The sequence below is a fragment of the Ictidomys tridecemlineatus genome, chromosome 4, assembly GCF_052094955.1.
Source record: "Ictidomys tridecemlineatus isolate mIctTri1 chromosome 4, mIctTri1.hap1, whole genome shotgun sequence".
NCBI classification, from domain to species: domain Eukaryota; kingdom Metazoa; phylum Chordata; class Mammalia; order Rodentia; family Sciuridae; genus Ictidomys; species Ictidomys tridecemlineatus.
Window position 1 is genome coordinate 146,637,401 of NC_135480.1, and position 16,763 is coordinate 146,654,163.

General features: G+C 40.3%; 1 protein-coding gene across 8 annotated transcripts in view; it reads right to left on the bottom strand.

Annotated features, from left to right (window-relative positions):
* Positions 1-975: 975 nt before the first annotated feature.
* Positions 976-16,763, bottom strand: part of Glis3 (GLIS family zinc finger 3) — a 434,230-nt gene continuing 418,442 nt past the window's right edge. For all 8 annotated transcript variants that reach the window (XM_078047596.1, XM_040285712.2, XM_040285710.2 and 5 more), the window contains 2 exons: positions 6,178-6,360; positions 976-5,331 (listed from right to left, as the gene is read on the bottom strand). In XM_078047596.1, coding sequence (XP_077903722.1) covers positions 5,195-5,331; positions 6,178-6,360 — 320 coding nt within the window. In that variant the 3' untranslated portion in view covers positions 976-5,194. The remainder of the gene's footprint in view (positions 5,332-6,177; positions 6,361-16,763) is intronic.

Sequence of the window (16,763 nt, forward strand, 5' to 3'; positions counted from 1 at the left end):
CATGAGCTTTTGGGAGACACCACATCTAAACCGTAACACTCTAGTTTGTGAGGCTAAGCTCTTGAGTTATTTTGTGTGGCTATAATTCTGTCATTTCTTTTGCCACACAGCTTTCACCATGTCACTCAGGCGGGGTTCACTGATTCATTTTATTCTTGGTGGACAGATGGGTCATTTCCAGTTTAGGGGTGCTATGAGGCTATCACTATGAACATCTTGTATCTGAGCCATTTTGACTTTGCAGTTTCTCAAGAAGAGTGGAATTGTTGGGTCATTAGATAGACATTTCTTCAACTCTCCTACCTAATGCTGAACTGTTCTCCAACAGGTTGGACCAAATCATTCCCACCAGCCAATGTAATTTTAAGAAGTATAGGAGCTCTTTGCATCGTCTCAGTCAGAGCCTTTTCCATCTGCAAATCCTGAACCACAAAGTGTCTGTTCACTCATCCCGAGGAGCCTGACAGGGTGGGTACATGAGACCCTTGTCTCTTATGTTTTTTTCTTTTTCCTTAAAATCATTCTCAAGTCTTAAAAATGTATTGAGAAATTCAGCTAAGAATGCTCCAGATGGACTTTGAGATTCCTGTGCTTGGCTAACAGGCCATCCAGGTGGGAGACTATCTTGACCCCTCCCATCCACTGAATGGATGGACCCAGAGGAAGGACAGGATGGGGACACCAGGAAAGGGGTCACTGTCCCTTTCTGATTCCTGAGGAATCAGAGGATTGAGAAGTCAGGGAATTATCTCCTGAGAAGCCCATGTTTGTGTCTTGCTGTGTAGGGTTTTAGGAAAATGGGGCTACAATTCCCCTCCTCCCACCTCCAGCATGCTGCAACCCGCACCCCGAGTACCAAGCACTAGAGGCATTTCTGAAGCATGATGTAGCACTACATTGAAAAGGCACAAATAAACCCCAAACCCTAGCACACATTTATCCAGTTTGTGAAGCGGATTAATAGAATAACCAATAAAACATGTATAAAAGCTTTAATTAAATCTGATGAAATAAAACTTCATGTTTTATTTATGGACACTCCCAACATGTAAAGGATTCGGGGAGACATTCATTTTTACTGCCATTTCGTCCTCATATCTATAATTAAATCCAGGCTGCAGCTCTGGCCCAAAGCAATTCGGCATTTTAAAGCTGGCCTTGGACCCTTCCCCCTCCCATCTGCTTTTAATTATAATTACCATCCCAATACATAGGAGGCTGATGGCAAAACAAAACAAAATAATAAAATAAACAAACAAACAACAGTCTCACTGCCATTGTGTTTCAAAGCAACATGCCAAAGGAGATCTCAGGCAGGAGGGCGTATTCTCTATTTCCAGTTTTATTCTGTACCAAGTGCACAATCCCTTCATTTCACTTTTGACATATAAAAAGGACTTCATGAAACAAGACAAAATAACTTATGATTATATGAAACATAACTGTGACAAATCACAAAACTATACATATTAATAGAAAAAAAGTGTACCTAATTCTTTAAAAGATTTATGACAATAAGCACCAGATGTGCCTCTAGAGTAAAATCGGCCCCATATCCAGTATGATATACGCAGTTCACTTCTCTACGTGAGTGTATATAACTATGTACAAGAGCTGTGTGATTTATGGAAAACAGATTTCCACTTTTTCCCCCCAAAGTGCTTTATGTCAGCAACATTACACAGGATGCTTTGCTGTCTATACAAAATAAATCTCTTCTTTTTTACACTCACCATTTCTCCAATGAGTTTGGTTTTTCTTTTTTGCTTTATCTATAGCAAAAAAAAAAAAAAAAAAAGAAGAAGAAGGAAAAGGTAACTGCAGAAATTCCACACCACCAACAAAAAGTGCCATTAAGAAATGCTGCTATAAAATGATGTGGTCAATACAGTCAAATAAAATACCAAATAATTACACTGAACATTTATAGTCACTATTCCCAATACTTTGTTGCAAATGGAAAAGTCCAGGTTCTCTGAGGGGAGAGTTGAACAGTTATCCTTGTTCAGAACTGTATCAGTGTACTCATGTACTTGACAGCTGCTAATTCAAAAACAATGGAACAAAATCAACACTTCACTATCAGTGGAACCTATGCTGTGACCTACTGAAGACTTCTCTTCCATGTTAAAATCACCCATGTAATTTGGGGAAGGCATGGGCAAGCCCATGGACAAGCCCATTAAATATTTAAATAATCTTTAAATGCTGAGCAGAGGCTAAATTACAAGCTACATTTTGATGCAGTCCCTTTAGGAAATCAAGATAATGCAGCAAATGAAATAGAGGTCTCTAAGTGTACTGATTTTTTATTTTTCATTGTAATAGGATAATTGGCCAAAGGGGCTGTGTGTTTTCACAAGCACCACTTTTGTTGTTGTTTGTTTGTTAGTTTGTTCTTAAAGGGGAATGACAATCTCTGGATGCTTATGAAAATGGCTACATATGGAGACTTTAAAAGGCCAGGAAATGGAAGGAAATGATTTTCTGAAGTTCCACTTTCACTGATACAAAATACTGGTGAAAGTACATAAAAATCTTCTGCAGTGTGAAAGGAAGCAAGGGACAAGTTTTAAGTCAGAGAAATTCTGGAGTCTAAGGACAGCTTGTGTAGTCTGAAGGAACCCGAATGTGTCATGTCCTAGGCCCTAAATGCCAACCTGCAGTCATCAAGAAACTCTGAGGAGCCATACTGGGCCCTGCTTCTTGCATGTTCTCTCTGACAGCACATCTCTCTCCTAGGGGTCAGGTCTTGAAATCCTTCTGAGAAAGGAGAAGCTACAGGTGCTGCTGCCACCTGGCCATTCTTTGGATCCCCCCAAGCCCAGCTTAGACAAGGAAGAATCAAGGTCACTGTGATAGACCACCATGAGACCAGAGCCTGGTTCACAGCATCTCCTCTCAACCAAAGTGGTATATGACATCCCTGATCTCTGAGGTTCAGCATCATGCTTTGCCCTTTCCCCTTTCTACTTAAAACTAATTAAACCACAAAGCAGGGCTGACAGCATCAACTGCAATAACAACCATCCATGCCTTAACATCATTTTTCTCCTCATCACACAAATAAAATACATTTTGAGTTACTTGTAAAAGCTTCAGTATTTAAGAACAACTAGATGGTCTCTCTAAAGATAGCAGAGTCTTCCCTTCTTTCCAGAGTGTGACAGAGGACAAATGAGGGATACTACTGACTGAGCCAATGTTAGCATGCATGTTTCCTTGCTTAGGCCAAGTAACACAACCCACCAAGTTTGTAGCAGGGTGGGATTTTACATGCAGCCTGAGATCTCGCTTATCAAGGAAGCTTGATGTGCATCCTTTTGGAAAGCACAGCAGATATTTTTATAAAGTGGATAATTTACATCTTTTGCAGACTTGGACACCTGCATGATAGCCCTCCTTAGAACACAGCTCACTAGCTGGAGAAACTAGATCAACCAACTGTGTTGAAAAATGGAATCCACACTTGGTTCTTTATTCCACCATGAATTGAAATGAATACTGGGATCAGGTAGAACATTTCTGATTTTGGAACCAGAATGGAGGGACATGTCTATCAGGATACAAACTGTCATAGGATCCCAAGTCTGACACTGAGCTATTTAATTGTCTTATTGAAGCCTGCAATTATCTCAGTTGGATAAACAGCATTATTTCACTTTTGTTCAGAAATTTTTTTTCTTAAAGAGAGAAAAAGAAACTTGAAATGTGAATGTACCATAATGTTGTAATGGACTGAATCTTTGGGGGTATGGCCAAGTTTTACAGCCTATGCCCTAGGACACAGTATCTTTTAAATACCTTTGTAAAGGTGTCACTGAAAATTACTTCCTATTTAGGCTTGATATAAAACTGTCAATTGCACTGTGAAAAATTCCAAGCCTTTAAACTAGAGTTCCGAAAAAGGGTTCCCTTCTCAGCCCACCTTTTGTGAACCATTTCCTCTACTTCTCCAAGAGTTGATAGGACAAGGCAGGTGGTGGGCATGTCTTCAAAAAGAGAGAGGGAACAAGTACAGAGGAGACAGAAGTGGACTCCCTGAAGGAGCTGAGCAGAGGCTATGCAAATAAAATGGAGATCAGGCCTCCCTGGTTTGGTTTTCCAAGAGGATATTGGCTGTGATGCAGTGCATCCTGTTCTCCTGTTTTCTGGCACATCTCAGGCAGAACACCAGAGTGCAGGCAATGGGGGACGATTCAAATGACCTTTTCCACTGAATGTTTTCAAGTCCATGAGCAGTCAACCTAGAAGGGTTCCTGCTACAGCACTGGGAGCAGGTAGGTGTATGCATGTGTGTGTGTGTGTGTGTGTGTGTGTGTGTGTGAGAGAGAGAGAGAGAGAGAGAGAGAGAGAGAGAGAGAGAGAGAGAGAGAGAAAGAGAGAGAGAAAGAGAGAAAGAGAGAGAGCCTACCCTGTTTCCCTCAGGTAGCCTTGTGCTAACTGTAAAACTAATATTTCAGGGGCGGGGCCAGGCAGAGCCACATTGTGGCAAAATAAGTGTAACTGGGTGATTGAATTAATAGTGATTTCTATCCAAAGAACAAACCTTTAAATTTTTTCTTTTTAAAGAAGATGTAAGTAACAAGTCTTTAAAATCCAAGAACAAAGTAGAAAGCTGACATATAAAGACTTATTTTGTCATTGGAGAAATACTGAGAAGCAACCGGTTAGCATGAGGATATCTAAGAGGGAAACCCAGGGAGTTGCCATGTGTTAAGACCACACTGTGCTTTGGAAATGGATTTCCCTCCTTGTGCCCCAGCAGCCATGAGGGAGAACACTGGGTGAGACAGCTCGATATGCCCCTGCTAATGGGCTGTCCTTCCCTCTTTGGAGTTTTCAGCAAGGGTCATCCCCAAACTACTTTTTCATATGCACATCATTTCATTGGTGTCCTTTGAGGGCTGACATCCAGGAAGTAACAGGTATCCAATAGAGTGAGACTCTAAATTCCCTTTGAGAAGACAGTTCTGCTGGCCACCTGGTCCAGCAAACCCAGAGAGAAAAAGGAGCAACTGCAAATATTCCTGTAAAGCCAGCTCTGAACCATCCAGTCCTTCCAAAGACAGTGACCCTACAGGTCCCACTGACTTGGTTGACATCCTTCTTCGTGCACTCTGTAAGAGTATGAGAACAAAAGGTGGCAAGCAACCAAAAGGTTCTGGATGTGCAGCAGAGACCAGGGATGCTTCTAGCCTTCAGTATAGACAGAGGAGAGCTGGCTAGGACAACGGTCCACAGCACTGATCTGCAAGAACGTGTTGTCTTCAGGCCCACTGCGAAGAGACTCCCCAAAAAGGCTTGAGGAAGCTGAAGGCAAATCATACACTGGAAGAGAAAGAAGGCAAGAGGTCAGTAATGCCAGCCATGCTACACAGGCCAGTTGTGCAGTACAATCTTATAGTTCCCTGATGAGGCCACAATGCTAGCCTGGTATAAGCCCTTCAGCAGGTCCCTGTCCTTAGGAAGTTAGTAGGGGAAGAAGGACTTGAAGGCTGCTGGCTAAAACATGACTCAGCACAAAATATAATACAGGTTAAGTAGAAGAAAAATGTTCCAGGGAAGGATGAGGGTGGCCTCGAAAAAGAGGCAACAATAAAGTTGAGACATCAAATAGAATAGGGTTTTCACATATGGAGACATAGGGAAGAATATTCCAGAAGGAAGAAATGGAACAAAGATGAAGGGAGGTATATGAGGGATCCAGGGTGCAAGCAAACATCAGGAGAAGAGTGTGTACGAAAGATATGTGTGGGGAGGTCTGGAGAATGGATGGGCCTAAGCCACTGGGGCTCAAATGTCATACTTGAAAGAAGAGTTTGTTCTCTATGCAAGTGCAAACTATTTAAGGTACTTGAGCAAGAGGGGGTTGTACTTTGTCCCTAATTTTTGGAACACAGTGCTCAAGGTAGTTTAAAAAGCAGAACTATAGAGATGGAGAAGTGACTGGGAATTGTATGGCCATTGCCACAGTCTGGGAGAGATGTTGGCAACTGAAACAGAGCATGGGTGAGGCTGAGATGGGATGGAGATGGGAGCCCTTTCAGGGGTACCCCAGTGAGAATATGAGGTTCTCAGGTGCTGGTCAAGGCTGGTCCAGTCCAGTCACAGGAAACCCGCCTGGTCTTTTCCACTTGTTGGCCTGAGTTTCTAAGTCAGAGACACCCAACACACCTGCAATGCCTGAGTGAGTCGAGAAGGCTCTGTGGAAAACGTCAAAGCCAGCCTGGCCCATGGACGTGGGGACCAGGCAGTCCTCAAAGGAAGGCACCACACTGCAGGAGCTGCCAGGCGGCACAGTTCTCTGGGAGTCAGGGTAATGCGGGGGGCAGAAGGTCTGCAGCTGTCCATAAAATCCTGAAATGCAAGCAAGGCACTGAGTTACTCCAGGGCACAAGATCATTCCATCCCAGCCAGAACCTCACTCAGCCTGGGTTCATATAAAGAAATGCCTTTACCTCTTGGGGCCATTTGTAAAATCTTCCACATAAGCATCTGGAACATAATTTGGGTTGAAGCTCTTTGACTGCAGAGGGATTTCAAGATGTATTGGCTTACACCATTTTAGTTTGTACTCTAGTATCCAAAGAAGAAGGGCTTTTTACCTATCGTCAACTCTCCAAGAGTCCTGGATACCTAAAGCCTTACCTCCAGGGAACATTCCCACCCCAGGTCTTCCCATCTGGTTTTGAATGGATCTTTGTTAATGTCCTTTATCCTATGTTTTATTCTGTTTTCACATTTGGCAAAATCCTACAGAAAGCTCTTAAGAAGGCTCCCGTAACACACAAACAACAACAACAACAACAAAATAGATCTATTTATCCCTATTTATCCATCTACCTGTCTTTCCAATGGATAATATTCATATTTATATCTTCCTAGTTATTTTAAATAGGTACATAGGACTCCTTGGTTGGATATACTATACTTCACAATTATTATTGTTGATCTTTGTAGTAAGCTGGAAAACTGAAAGTGATTACATAATAAAAAATATGAGGAAAGACTTCTTAATACTTGATGATCCTACTGCATCTATCCTCTTCAGTTTTTTCTTCCTCCCTCAATAAAATTTTCCTTGGTTCCCTATGTGGTCCTAGTCTGTGGTTCTCCAAAATCTTCCATAATTCCTTACCTTTTTCTTCTTTCTCTTTTGCTTCATGATACAAATTCTTCATTGAATCAAGAGATTATTTTCTTGTAGTGTAATGTGCTTTTAAAAATATAATAATGCAATTTTAATTCTACACTTTATTGGAGGGAGAGCCGCAGCTCTGCTGCTTTCTAATGCTACATTTCATTGTGCTTGTTTCCTCAACTGTAAAATGTGAATGTCATAGTCTACTTCACAGGGCTATTGTGAAGATTAAGTGAGTCACTGGATAAGGAAGTCTACCTAGAAGTTTTAAAGTGCTTTAGAAATGTCAGTTTATTATTGATATTCTCATTCTGTCTTTGATAGAAAAAGTGAAGGCATTAATAGAGGAAGTGCCCCAGGATCCCGTCCACAAACACTACATCATGGACATCACAGAACCAACTCATGGACTTTGGAGCCCTGGTCCTGTCTGTCTTTTTCCACTAGATTTGCCTCTTCTTAGGGCTAGAAGGCTTTATGCCTGTAAAAGAAATCCGAGCCACTCCTACAGTGCACAGGTAGGAGTGGTGCTATTTGGGTTGTTCTTAACTGTCTTTAAGTAAAACCTGGATGCACTGATGCATCTGGCTTACTGCACTCACCAATCTTCTCACTGCTCTTTAGGACCCTCAAGCAACCTGAGTAAGTGCTCAGATCACACTGGTCTGGGAGGTGTATTCTCTGGTTCCTATGAACACTAACAAAGAATGTGTGCTTAACTGCTCCAGAGACACAGACAGGACCCCTGGGAGTTTATGATCCAAAAGAGATCAAATGCAGATTTATGCTCAGGGTACACTCAGAAGCTAAAATAATAATAATTTTTTATAAGCAGACAATAGCCCACCTTATATAGAACTGACAGAAAAAAAAATCCACATATGTTTTGGGGGATGATTTAATACTTGCTAGCAATATAGACTACGAAAATACCTAAGGAAATTCCATGTCCAGGAAGGAGAAGAATGGGAAACTGTTGTCTTTATGATTCCCAAAGGACTTTGTATGATCTCAATAGACAAGACAGGCGAAGGACCCAAATAGAACACTCATAAATATTCATATAATTGATCAACCAACATGAACAAACTGCCAACCCTCAAGCTATCAAAGAAATAAAAATCAAAACATCAATAAAATGCCACGTTCTACCTATCACATTAGCAAAGAGCTCTAGAAACTGTTGTTAGTGCTGATATATGAGTGCTGAAGAAGGTACCATGCCACAGACATTGCAAAAAGTATATTTTCCCCAATGCTTTTGGAAAACAATTTTAAAACCTGTATGTAGAAATATTCCAAGAGTATACATTCTCTTGGATTTGGAATTTTACTTCTGAGAAAGTATCCTAAAAGTATAACTATGAAAAAATTCTTCATAGAGATAGACATCACATAGCTGGGCGCGGTGGCACACTCCTATGCTCCCAGCAGCTTGGGAGGCTGAGGTAAGAGAATCACAAATTCAAAGCCAGTCTCGGCAATTTTGTGAGGCCATAAGCAACTTAGCAAGACCCTGTCTCTACATAAAATACAAACAAGAGGCTGGAGATGTGGCTCAGTGGATAAGTGCCCCTGGGTTCAATCCCTGGTATCATACAGAGAGAGAGAGAGAGAGAGAGAGAGAGAGAGAGAGAATATCATCATACTGCTAATGAGCATAACAGCATAACAGAAATTACAGGGGCCAAAATGACCACATGAGAATGGTTAAGCAAAGAGTGGCATGCTTGCGTGATAGGAACATTAAATGGCCATTAAAACAAATTTTATAGGGAGTATTTAACAACGTGGAAAAATCATTATAAGATTCAGATTTTTTTTTTAAAGCAAGATACAAAATTGAACATAAAGATTAGGCTCAGTCATGTAGAAGTGTCCACAGGATAAAAATTACAAAATGTCACGTCTCTAGATATTTTTTTGCCTTTATATTTTTCTGAATTTTAATAATGGTGAAGAGCAAGTACTGGAGCCAGACTTCCTGGGTTCATATCCAAGCTCAACTATGTAACTGTGATCTTGGTAAACTATTTAGCCTCTTGAAGAGTCTCTGTTTCCTAATTGGTAAAATGGGATTAACAGCAGTAAGTACAGCTCAGTGGGTTATTATGAAGATTGAATGAGTTAATATTTACATATTATATAATTTTTATCACTAATTAATAATTTTATATATTTTAATAATACAATTCATATAATGTATATATTTGCTGAACAAGTAAAATAAAATGCAAAATTGTTTTTCATTGATAAAGTTCTTGAAAATAAGGTAAATTTTATTAAGGAAAATGAAATTTCCAAAAAAGCAATTGAGTCCTTCAACAATAACCAAATATAAGAATAGACACAACAGAAGGCATGTGGCACAACCCCAATATGGGATTAAGATTTCAACATTATATTTTTAAAAGGAGACTATACTCCAAGAAAATGGAATATTCTTGGTCCTTCAGAGACCTGAAGCTAATTCTTCTTGCCTATGGTTCCTAGATCCTGCACTAATTGACCCACATCCACTATTTGACACATGTACTAGTGAGAGTCCAAAACAGTAACAAGTCTGAGTGGTTTGAAGGAACCAGAAATTGAAGCTGTGTGGTTTGGGGAGTTCCTTGAACTGATCTTGACTTTGGATACCTGTTTGTTAGACACATGCAAACACAGCATACTCATTAGGAGAAAGGCACTTCCATGAACCATTCGCAGTTGACCTATTACAATGTAATCTCTCCTCAATAAGCAAAATACATGATATTTGCTATCTATACGCCTATGTGGCTCTCAAAATCATCACCCATAAATTCCCTGACAGCAGTCCTCAGTGTGATATTCTCCAAGAAGAGAAGACATTTTCCACTAAATTCCCCCAACTCCCCAAATAGGGACATTAATCATTCAGAGACAGTGATAGAGACATTCACTAGCCTTTTGTGAAAACCAATCCATTCTCCCCTTCTTATCTTCTTTCCTATTTCTGAGAGTGATCAGAGATGTCATATGGCTCCAATCTATATTTGGGTGTTACAGTGTGTGTAAGTTTAAAAGGTCTGTAACATGGTAAAATATATGTGAGGATGTTCAATATTAAACCCAACTTTCTGGACTCTATCTCCCAGTCTGCATTTGAGTGAGGAGGGCAAAGTAGACTGTAATTCCTGTCTCTGGGTATCTTGGCCGATGTGAGAAACTGTTAAAACCAGAATGGCCTCACAGTATGTTTTATCACTCTAACAGCCAACCTAAGAAAAGAAAATCTTCCTTGTTAAATCCTTCCAAGTAACCAGTTACTAGAGATGCCAAATACACTGGTGTGGATGGCTGTGGTCACTCAAAATCAAAGAGTTTTAACACATTCTCTTCCAGCATATTTCCATAAAACTAATGGAATTTTTGAAAAATTCCACACATTTTCTGATGAATGGTTCCTATATTTCAGTGGTTGGATTTCATGTGGCAAATTTGGAAGGAACATGACTTCTCGGACCCAAAGCAAAATGAGGCAAGATGTTAACACATTTCGTGAGACTGAAACCTAAGAGTGATGGCAGGGTCAGCCAATCTGTCAGGCAGTCAGTCGACAGTGGCTGTTAAGTGCCAGTAAGGGCACTGTTGGAGAGACCAAAGAAACCAAAGATGATACCTTGTCCTGGAGGACTGATGATATAGTTGGAGTGAGAACACACACATTTATTAATAGCAAATGATCGCACACATAAACATAAGTTGGAAATAAATGTTAGTTGTCACATTTAGTTCCAAAATCATCCTCCTCCTTCACTTCAGAAGTTATTTTACCCCCAAGATTGGAAGAGGGGAGGAATTTGCAAATAAACTCATCCTACCTAAATTGTGGTTCTTGAAGACCACGGAGAATCAGTCCAGTCCCCTCCTGTTCTCAATTTTGAAGAGTTATTTTTCCCCTTCTAAAAATGAACTTGCTTTTCTAATTATAAAAATACTCAGTGCTAATTATAACAACTAGAAAATGTCAACTAGTATAAATAAAAAGAGGAAAAAAAAATCATCTTTATTTCCATGATCCAGAAATGGCCAGATACAGATACATATATGCAAGACTGAAAATTATATATTCAATCATATGGTAATATATAGTCAATTATATGGTTATATAATTGTATCATGGTTTCTCCTCTAATACCATCTTAGAGTTTCCTCACATATCACTAAAATTCATTTTAAAAAGGTTTTTCTCCTTACCTTGTCACATAGGCTCAATGATGTCTGTGATAATAGGTGAGACAGAGAGTTCACATTCACTCTTGCTGCTAATGATGACAAAATACAGCCCATGAAGCTAGGTGTGGATTTCCTTCCCAAGAGGAAGGAGAAGTTATAGAACTCTTGTTGCATGACTAAATATGACAACAGAAAAGTCATATCTAGGACAGCACTGCCCAACGGAACTTTCTGGAAGGTAGAAATCACCTTTACCTTCGAAGTCCAACAAGTAGCTACATGTGGTTACCAAGCACTTTAACTATGACGAGTGTGACTGAGAAACTGACTTTACAGTTTACTCACATTTAATTATTTCAAATTTAAATAGCTACATGTGGCTTATGGCTCCTGTATGAGACACATAACTCTAGGGCAATCTGGCTTCCCAGGTTAAGCAGACCTTGTTTCTGGAATGTTTCTGATTAAATTCCTGAAAGAAAAACACATGATCCCATAAGGGTTTAAGGGTTTAAATAAAGGCCAAATCTCAGGTCTCAGGGGTCAACTGTTCCTTTGATTTTTTCAGAAGAAACATTATCTGATGAATGTGCTTGATGCTCCTGTTGTGTTTGTATAAAATGGGTGTGTTAACAATACCTATTTGTAATCACTGATTAAAGAGGATTAAAAGAGACCATCCCATGTAAAGGGATGAGGATGTGCTCTAGAAATATTCCTTTTCATTTTCCTTTTTCCTATTCTTTTAATGACACATTCATTTCAATTTCCATGCTTTTACTCACCTGACAACTATTTACTAAACATTGGTTTGAGTGCTCCCCAGCACAGTGGCGAATAAAATACAATCCATGCCTTCTTGGAGCTTACATTTCAGTAGGAGAAAAAAAATAATAAACATATAAATAAGAAATCAAAATAATGTAATTTCAGATTACATGTGACAATACATAGGAACTTTTCTTTAAGGGATTTACGGAGATGCAATTTTCTCCTCCATAATGCATTCAAGATAAGAAGAATGAAAGGCAACAAATGAAGAAGTTTAGACTATGGTTCCTTTGTTTGACCCCCCCCCCCCGCCCCCCGGGATGGCAGGTATAATCAGGAGGCCACCACATAGCTTGCTAAGGATCATCCCTGGCAGAGAGGTCTTCCTGTCTGTGGTACTAAGAAGTTCACGCCTGGGTAGGGAATCAGATATTGGTGGCAGCAGCAGCTTTGGCAGCCCCTTGGTTTCTTGATGGTATGATTGTTTTCTAGCCAAGTGGAAGGAAGGATGTATATTTACGAGCTTTACAACTCTAATTATTTTTCTGCAGAGACTATAATTTTGTGGGTTACTTTAGGAAGTGTGGAGTTTTGGGCCTTAGTCATCTGATTGCTGCGTATGCAGGGATATGGATCAGCCCAAGTGGTGAGCAGGTGGGGAAAACTCTAGATACAGGAACACATAAAGGAGGTACATAACCCCACTAATTGACTCCTTGGATCCCTTCTTCAACACACCCCGGGTCTTTGGAGATTCCCCTACTCTCTGGAGATCTGTGATCTGTTCTTCCCTCTTTGTATGGTATTAAAGTACCTCCTATAAGCCAAGGCCAGGGAAAGGAAAGAGATGTTAGATGGGAACCCCTTGTACTTTCCATGAAATTTGCTGTGACCCTAAAAAATGCTCTAAAATATAAAGTCTGGATTTTCTGAAGATGGCCTGTATGTCATGTTTCTCTGTATTACATGTTCTCCCCACTAAAATATATGTTCCGTGAAGCAGGAACCTTGCCTAGTCTGCTTACTGTCATGTCCACAGCACTCAAAATCATACCTGGAATGTCCCTGTTGTTACTCAATAAACACTTACTGAAATCCACTCACTCTTTGTTCTTGCTCTGCAGATTCCTTGGTTTCATTCACCATTGGGATGCACAGTCAGTGGGTAGGTATGAGGAGGGTTTACTGAATCCAGGGATTCTGCTTCCCAGTGCATTAAATGGGAATGGGAAGGCAGAGGACAAAGGCAACAGCAAGTGTAAGAAAGATTCCCATGAAAAATGTCCCCTCTGCTCACTGGAGATAGGAGATTTGCCTGGATTAAATAACTCCTTCTCAGAGATTCAAACACTCCCTCCCTAGGTTAAAGCTTGCAATCACTAATAACAGATTAGGAGTTACCCCACTCAACTCCACTAAAACAGTCTCTAAAAATATAAAGTTTTGATGGGAAAGAAAAGAAAAGGGACAGAAAAGGAACAAGAAAAAAAAATGTTTTCACAATCCCTGGCTCTCCTCATTTCTTCTCTAACACTCCAGCCATTTGTGAATTCCCTTACTCTCTGGGAGTACTTTGTCTGCCCCCTTTGAATACTTGGGCAATCCATGTCAGAAACGCATGAGAAACAAGAAGAAAAACCTAAGTCGGTCTCTGGTAAAGATCCTAAACATGCTCAGACTGTAGTCTCTGGAGTCAAAACCTCTCAGCCAGAATCTGTACATTTAAACCTTACTTCAAGAAGACTCAGGGAATCAGACACGGACCACTCACATGATATCTTAGTAGCAAGACATCTTAAAGATTCCTTTTTAGGTATCTGACATTTCTTTCTTGGAAGCAGTCAATTCAAACAAATGTTCCCATTTTATAGACAAAGAAACGGAAGCAGAAGAACTGTTGAATACTTTTTATAACGAATATTTTATTTACATGATACTATGAAAGAAACAGAGGCAAACTTACCTAACCACTTTAATATCTTTAAATACCTATATATTTGGAATTATTTCTGGATCTAGCTTTCACCTTCACACACGTGGGCAGCAGAACTAAAAGCAATCATATGACTCCTACTGAGTCCAGAGCTTCTCCATCGGAAGGTCCTACCTACTGGCACTTTTGTGGAATGTTCTGGTTAGCATTATACCAGTCACTTAGAATTCTGCCATAGAAGCAAAGGATCTAGAATTTATTTTCTAGGAGACAAACATTGTCCACATGTTTTACACAAAAGAATTTCATCCTTAGAATAATTTTTTAGTCAAGTAGTATTGTCCCCAGTTTACAAACAAAAGAACAGAAGTTAAAATAACTTATCCAAATCCTCACAGCTTCCACGTATCAGAACCAGGATTCAAAACCTGGTCTATTTGCTGACATTGTTTATGAAAGATGACTGGGGCTGACACTTAGGGATCAAAGGAATCTCAACAAGATCTGGCCATTTCTGTTCAGGTCCTTTGTTGCCAAATTGTAGGCAAAGTTAATCAGGCTGGGGCCACATGTTAGAAAGTACATTCTTGCTTGTGGGAAGAGTATTAAATCAATAAACAAAATTGATCAGGTCACCTAATGACTGAAAAATTCTAAAAACCTTTGAGAGTAGAAACAGACATTTCAGGAATTTTCTTATGGTCATTTTTTTCTGACTTTGACACTATATTATTTCTGCTGACTGCATGAACAACTGGGATTCTAGTTGGATTCCCAGGTGACCCATTAACCAACTGAGTGTCTTAAGAGTAATTCTTTTCTTTTATGAGCCTCTTTTTTGAAAATAATATCTATTTTATCAGACTGTGGAAAACACAAATGACCGTGTTTATAAAAGCATTTGGTGTGTTCCGTGGCACCTCAGGAGGCCCATGGAAAACAGCAGCAACTCTTACAGTGAAATAAGCTCAGTGAGGTTGGAGGTCTACGCTGAATATGCAGCTCACCAGCAACTCTCACACAGACCCTACACCCTTAGGTGTGCAACGATGCTGCACCTCTCAGTGAAATCACCAGTTGGTTGTCATTTTTGCCTTTGCCCCTCGCTGTGGCCATCAACATCATCCATGTCTTCATTTGATCTGAAGCTTGACTAAATTTCCTTCCCGGAAAGGGCAGAGAAATTGACTCTTTGTTTAAATAATACGGAGTCTATAATCGGGGAAGCTACAGGAACAGCTCACAGACGGTGTTAGGAAGACAGATTTTTCTTCGGGCTGAGAACTGAACCAGCTTGCAAAGTACTGGAGCTATTTAGGATTGACATTTAAGCAACTACTCTACTAAGAAAGGAAAATAATGGAAATAATAACCCTTAAAATTCCATTGTGCATGCTTCCACTGAAGGAAACCTATAATGGTGCTCTAAAAGTTGGACAATAGAACAGTTGCCTGGTCCTGGGCCCTCTGCCCTTGGACAGAGAAGTTGCAGCTTGAGGACTCCAAGTTGGAAGTCTACCTGGTTCTAAGAAGTGGGGCCATGTTCATGTGCATCTTCTGTCACCAGCTTGTAGGCCATGGGGAGATGAGCTCTGAATACTCTAGGTGCTCTCTCCACGTGTTTCTCCTCCAATCCTCACCTGGTCTGCAGCAAGCTGGTGACAGCATTGATCACTGTGAAGCACATTCTGGCTCTTGGGCTTTTCAAGTGATTTCCAGAGATGGGGGGCGGGGGAGGAGGCCGTGGACATGCTACAAATATCTGCAAAGGGTTCAAAACAAGGAGATGGGAGTAGGCAGAGTATATTGCCAAAAGGGACAATAAGGAAATGAGAAAAAGCATAGTGGGAAGGAAGGCATGCGTAAAACACTCTTGGTTAAAAGATGTAATCAATTTTCATTTAAATACCCCTAAACCACCCAAAACCCTAGTGCTTGGTGGCCTATGGCTTCCAAATTCTCAAAATGATAAGCTGCCAAAGTAAACTAATTGCAATGTGTCTCAGTAATTGCCATGTGTGGATATATACAGTTATAGTAAAATGGTTCAGTGAATCCTGATGGTGAGAATGCACATTTGAAAATTACATTAAATAGAGATTCTCAAAACCCAGAAGACCGGCAGAGTCTAAGATGGATTTGAAAGCCAGATCTGCTATTTACTGGCTGTGTGGCTTGAAGAAAACCATGGTCTCTCTGAGCCTATGAGTCCTTCTTTATATATGGAGAATAACAGTACTCATAGGCAGCAGAATCCACAGAGGGAAGGGGAAGAAGCACAGAAGACTAGTGAAAGGGATTCAGTGCCCAGGCACTCACGAGCTGCTACTCTCTCACCTACAGACTATACCCAAAGCTTCACAAATTCTGAATACAAACAAAGCTGGAAAGGAAGGACAGAGGATTTGGACATTTTGCATTTGATGGCAGTATGAAGTGGGTGACCACTGGTTAAGGTTGATAATAATGAGTTGCTATTTTTTCCATGAGAAGGGACCACTCATTGCTGGAATATGTGCACTACTGGGTGACCAAAGGACCAAATGAAATAATGAGTGTGAAAATAATTTGCTAATGGTGAAACCACTGAAAACTCCAGCACCCACTGTCTAAGCCCAGTGTTACTTATCAACCTACTTTCTCTGATTTACCTTATACAGGTAAATTTTCCCATGGTTGTGTCATGCTCCTTCCCATGAAACCCATGTTAGACTT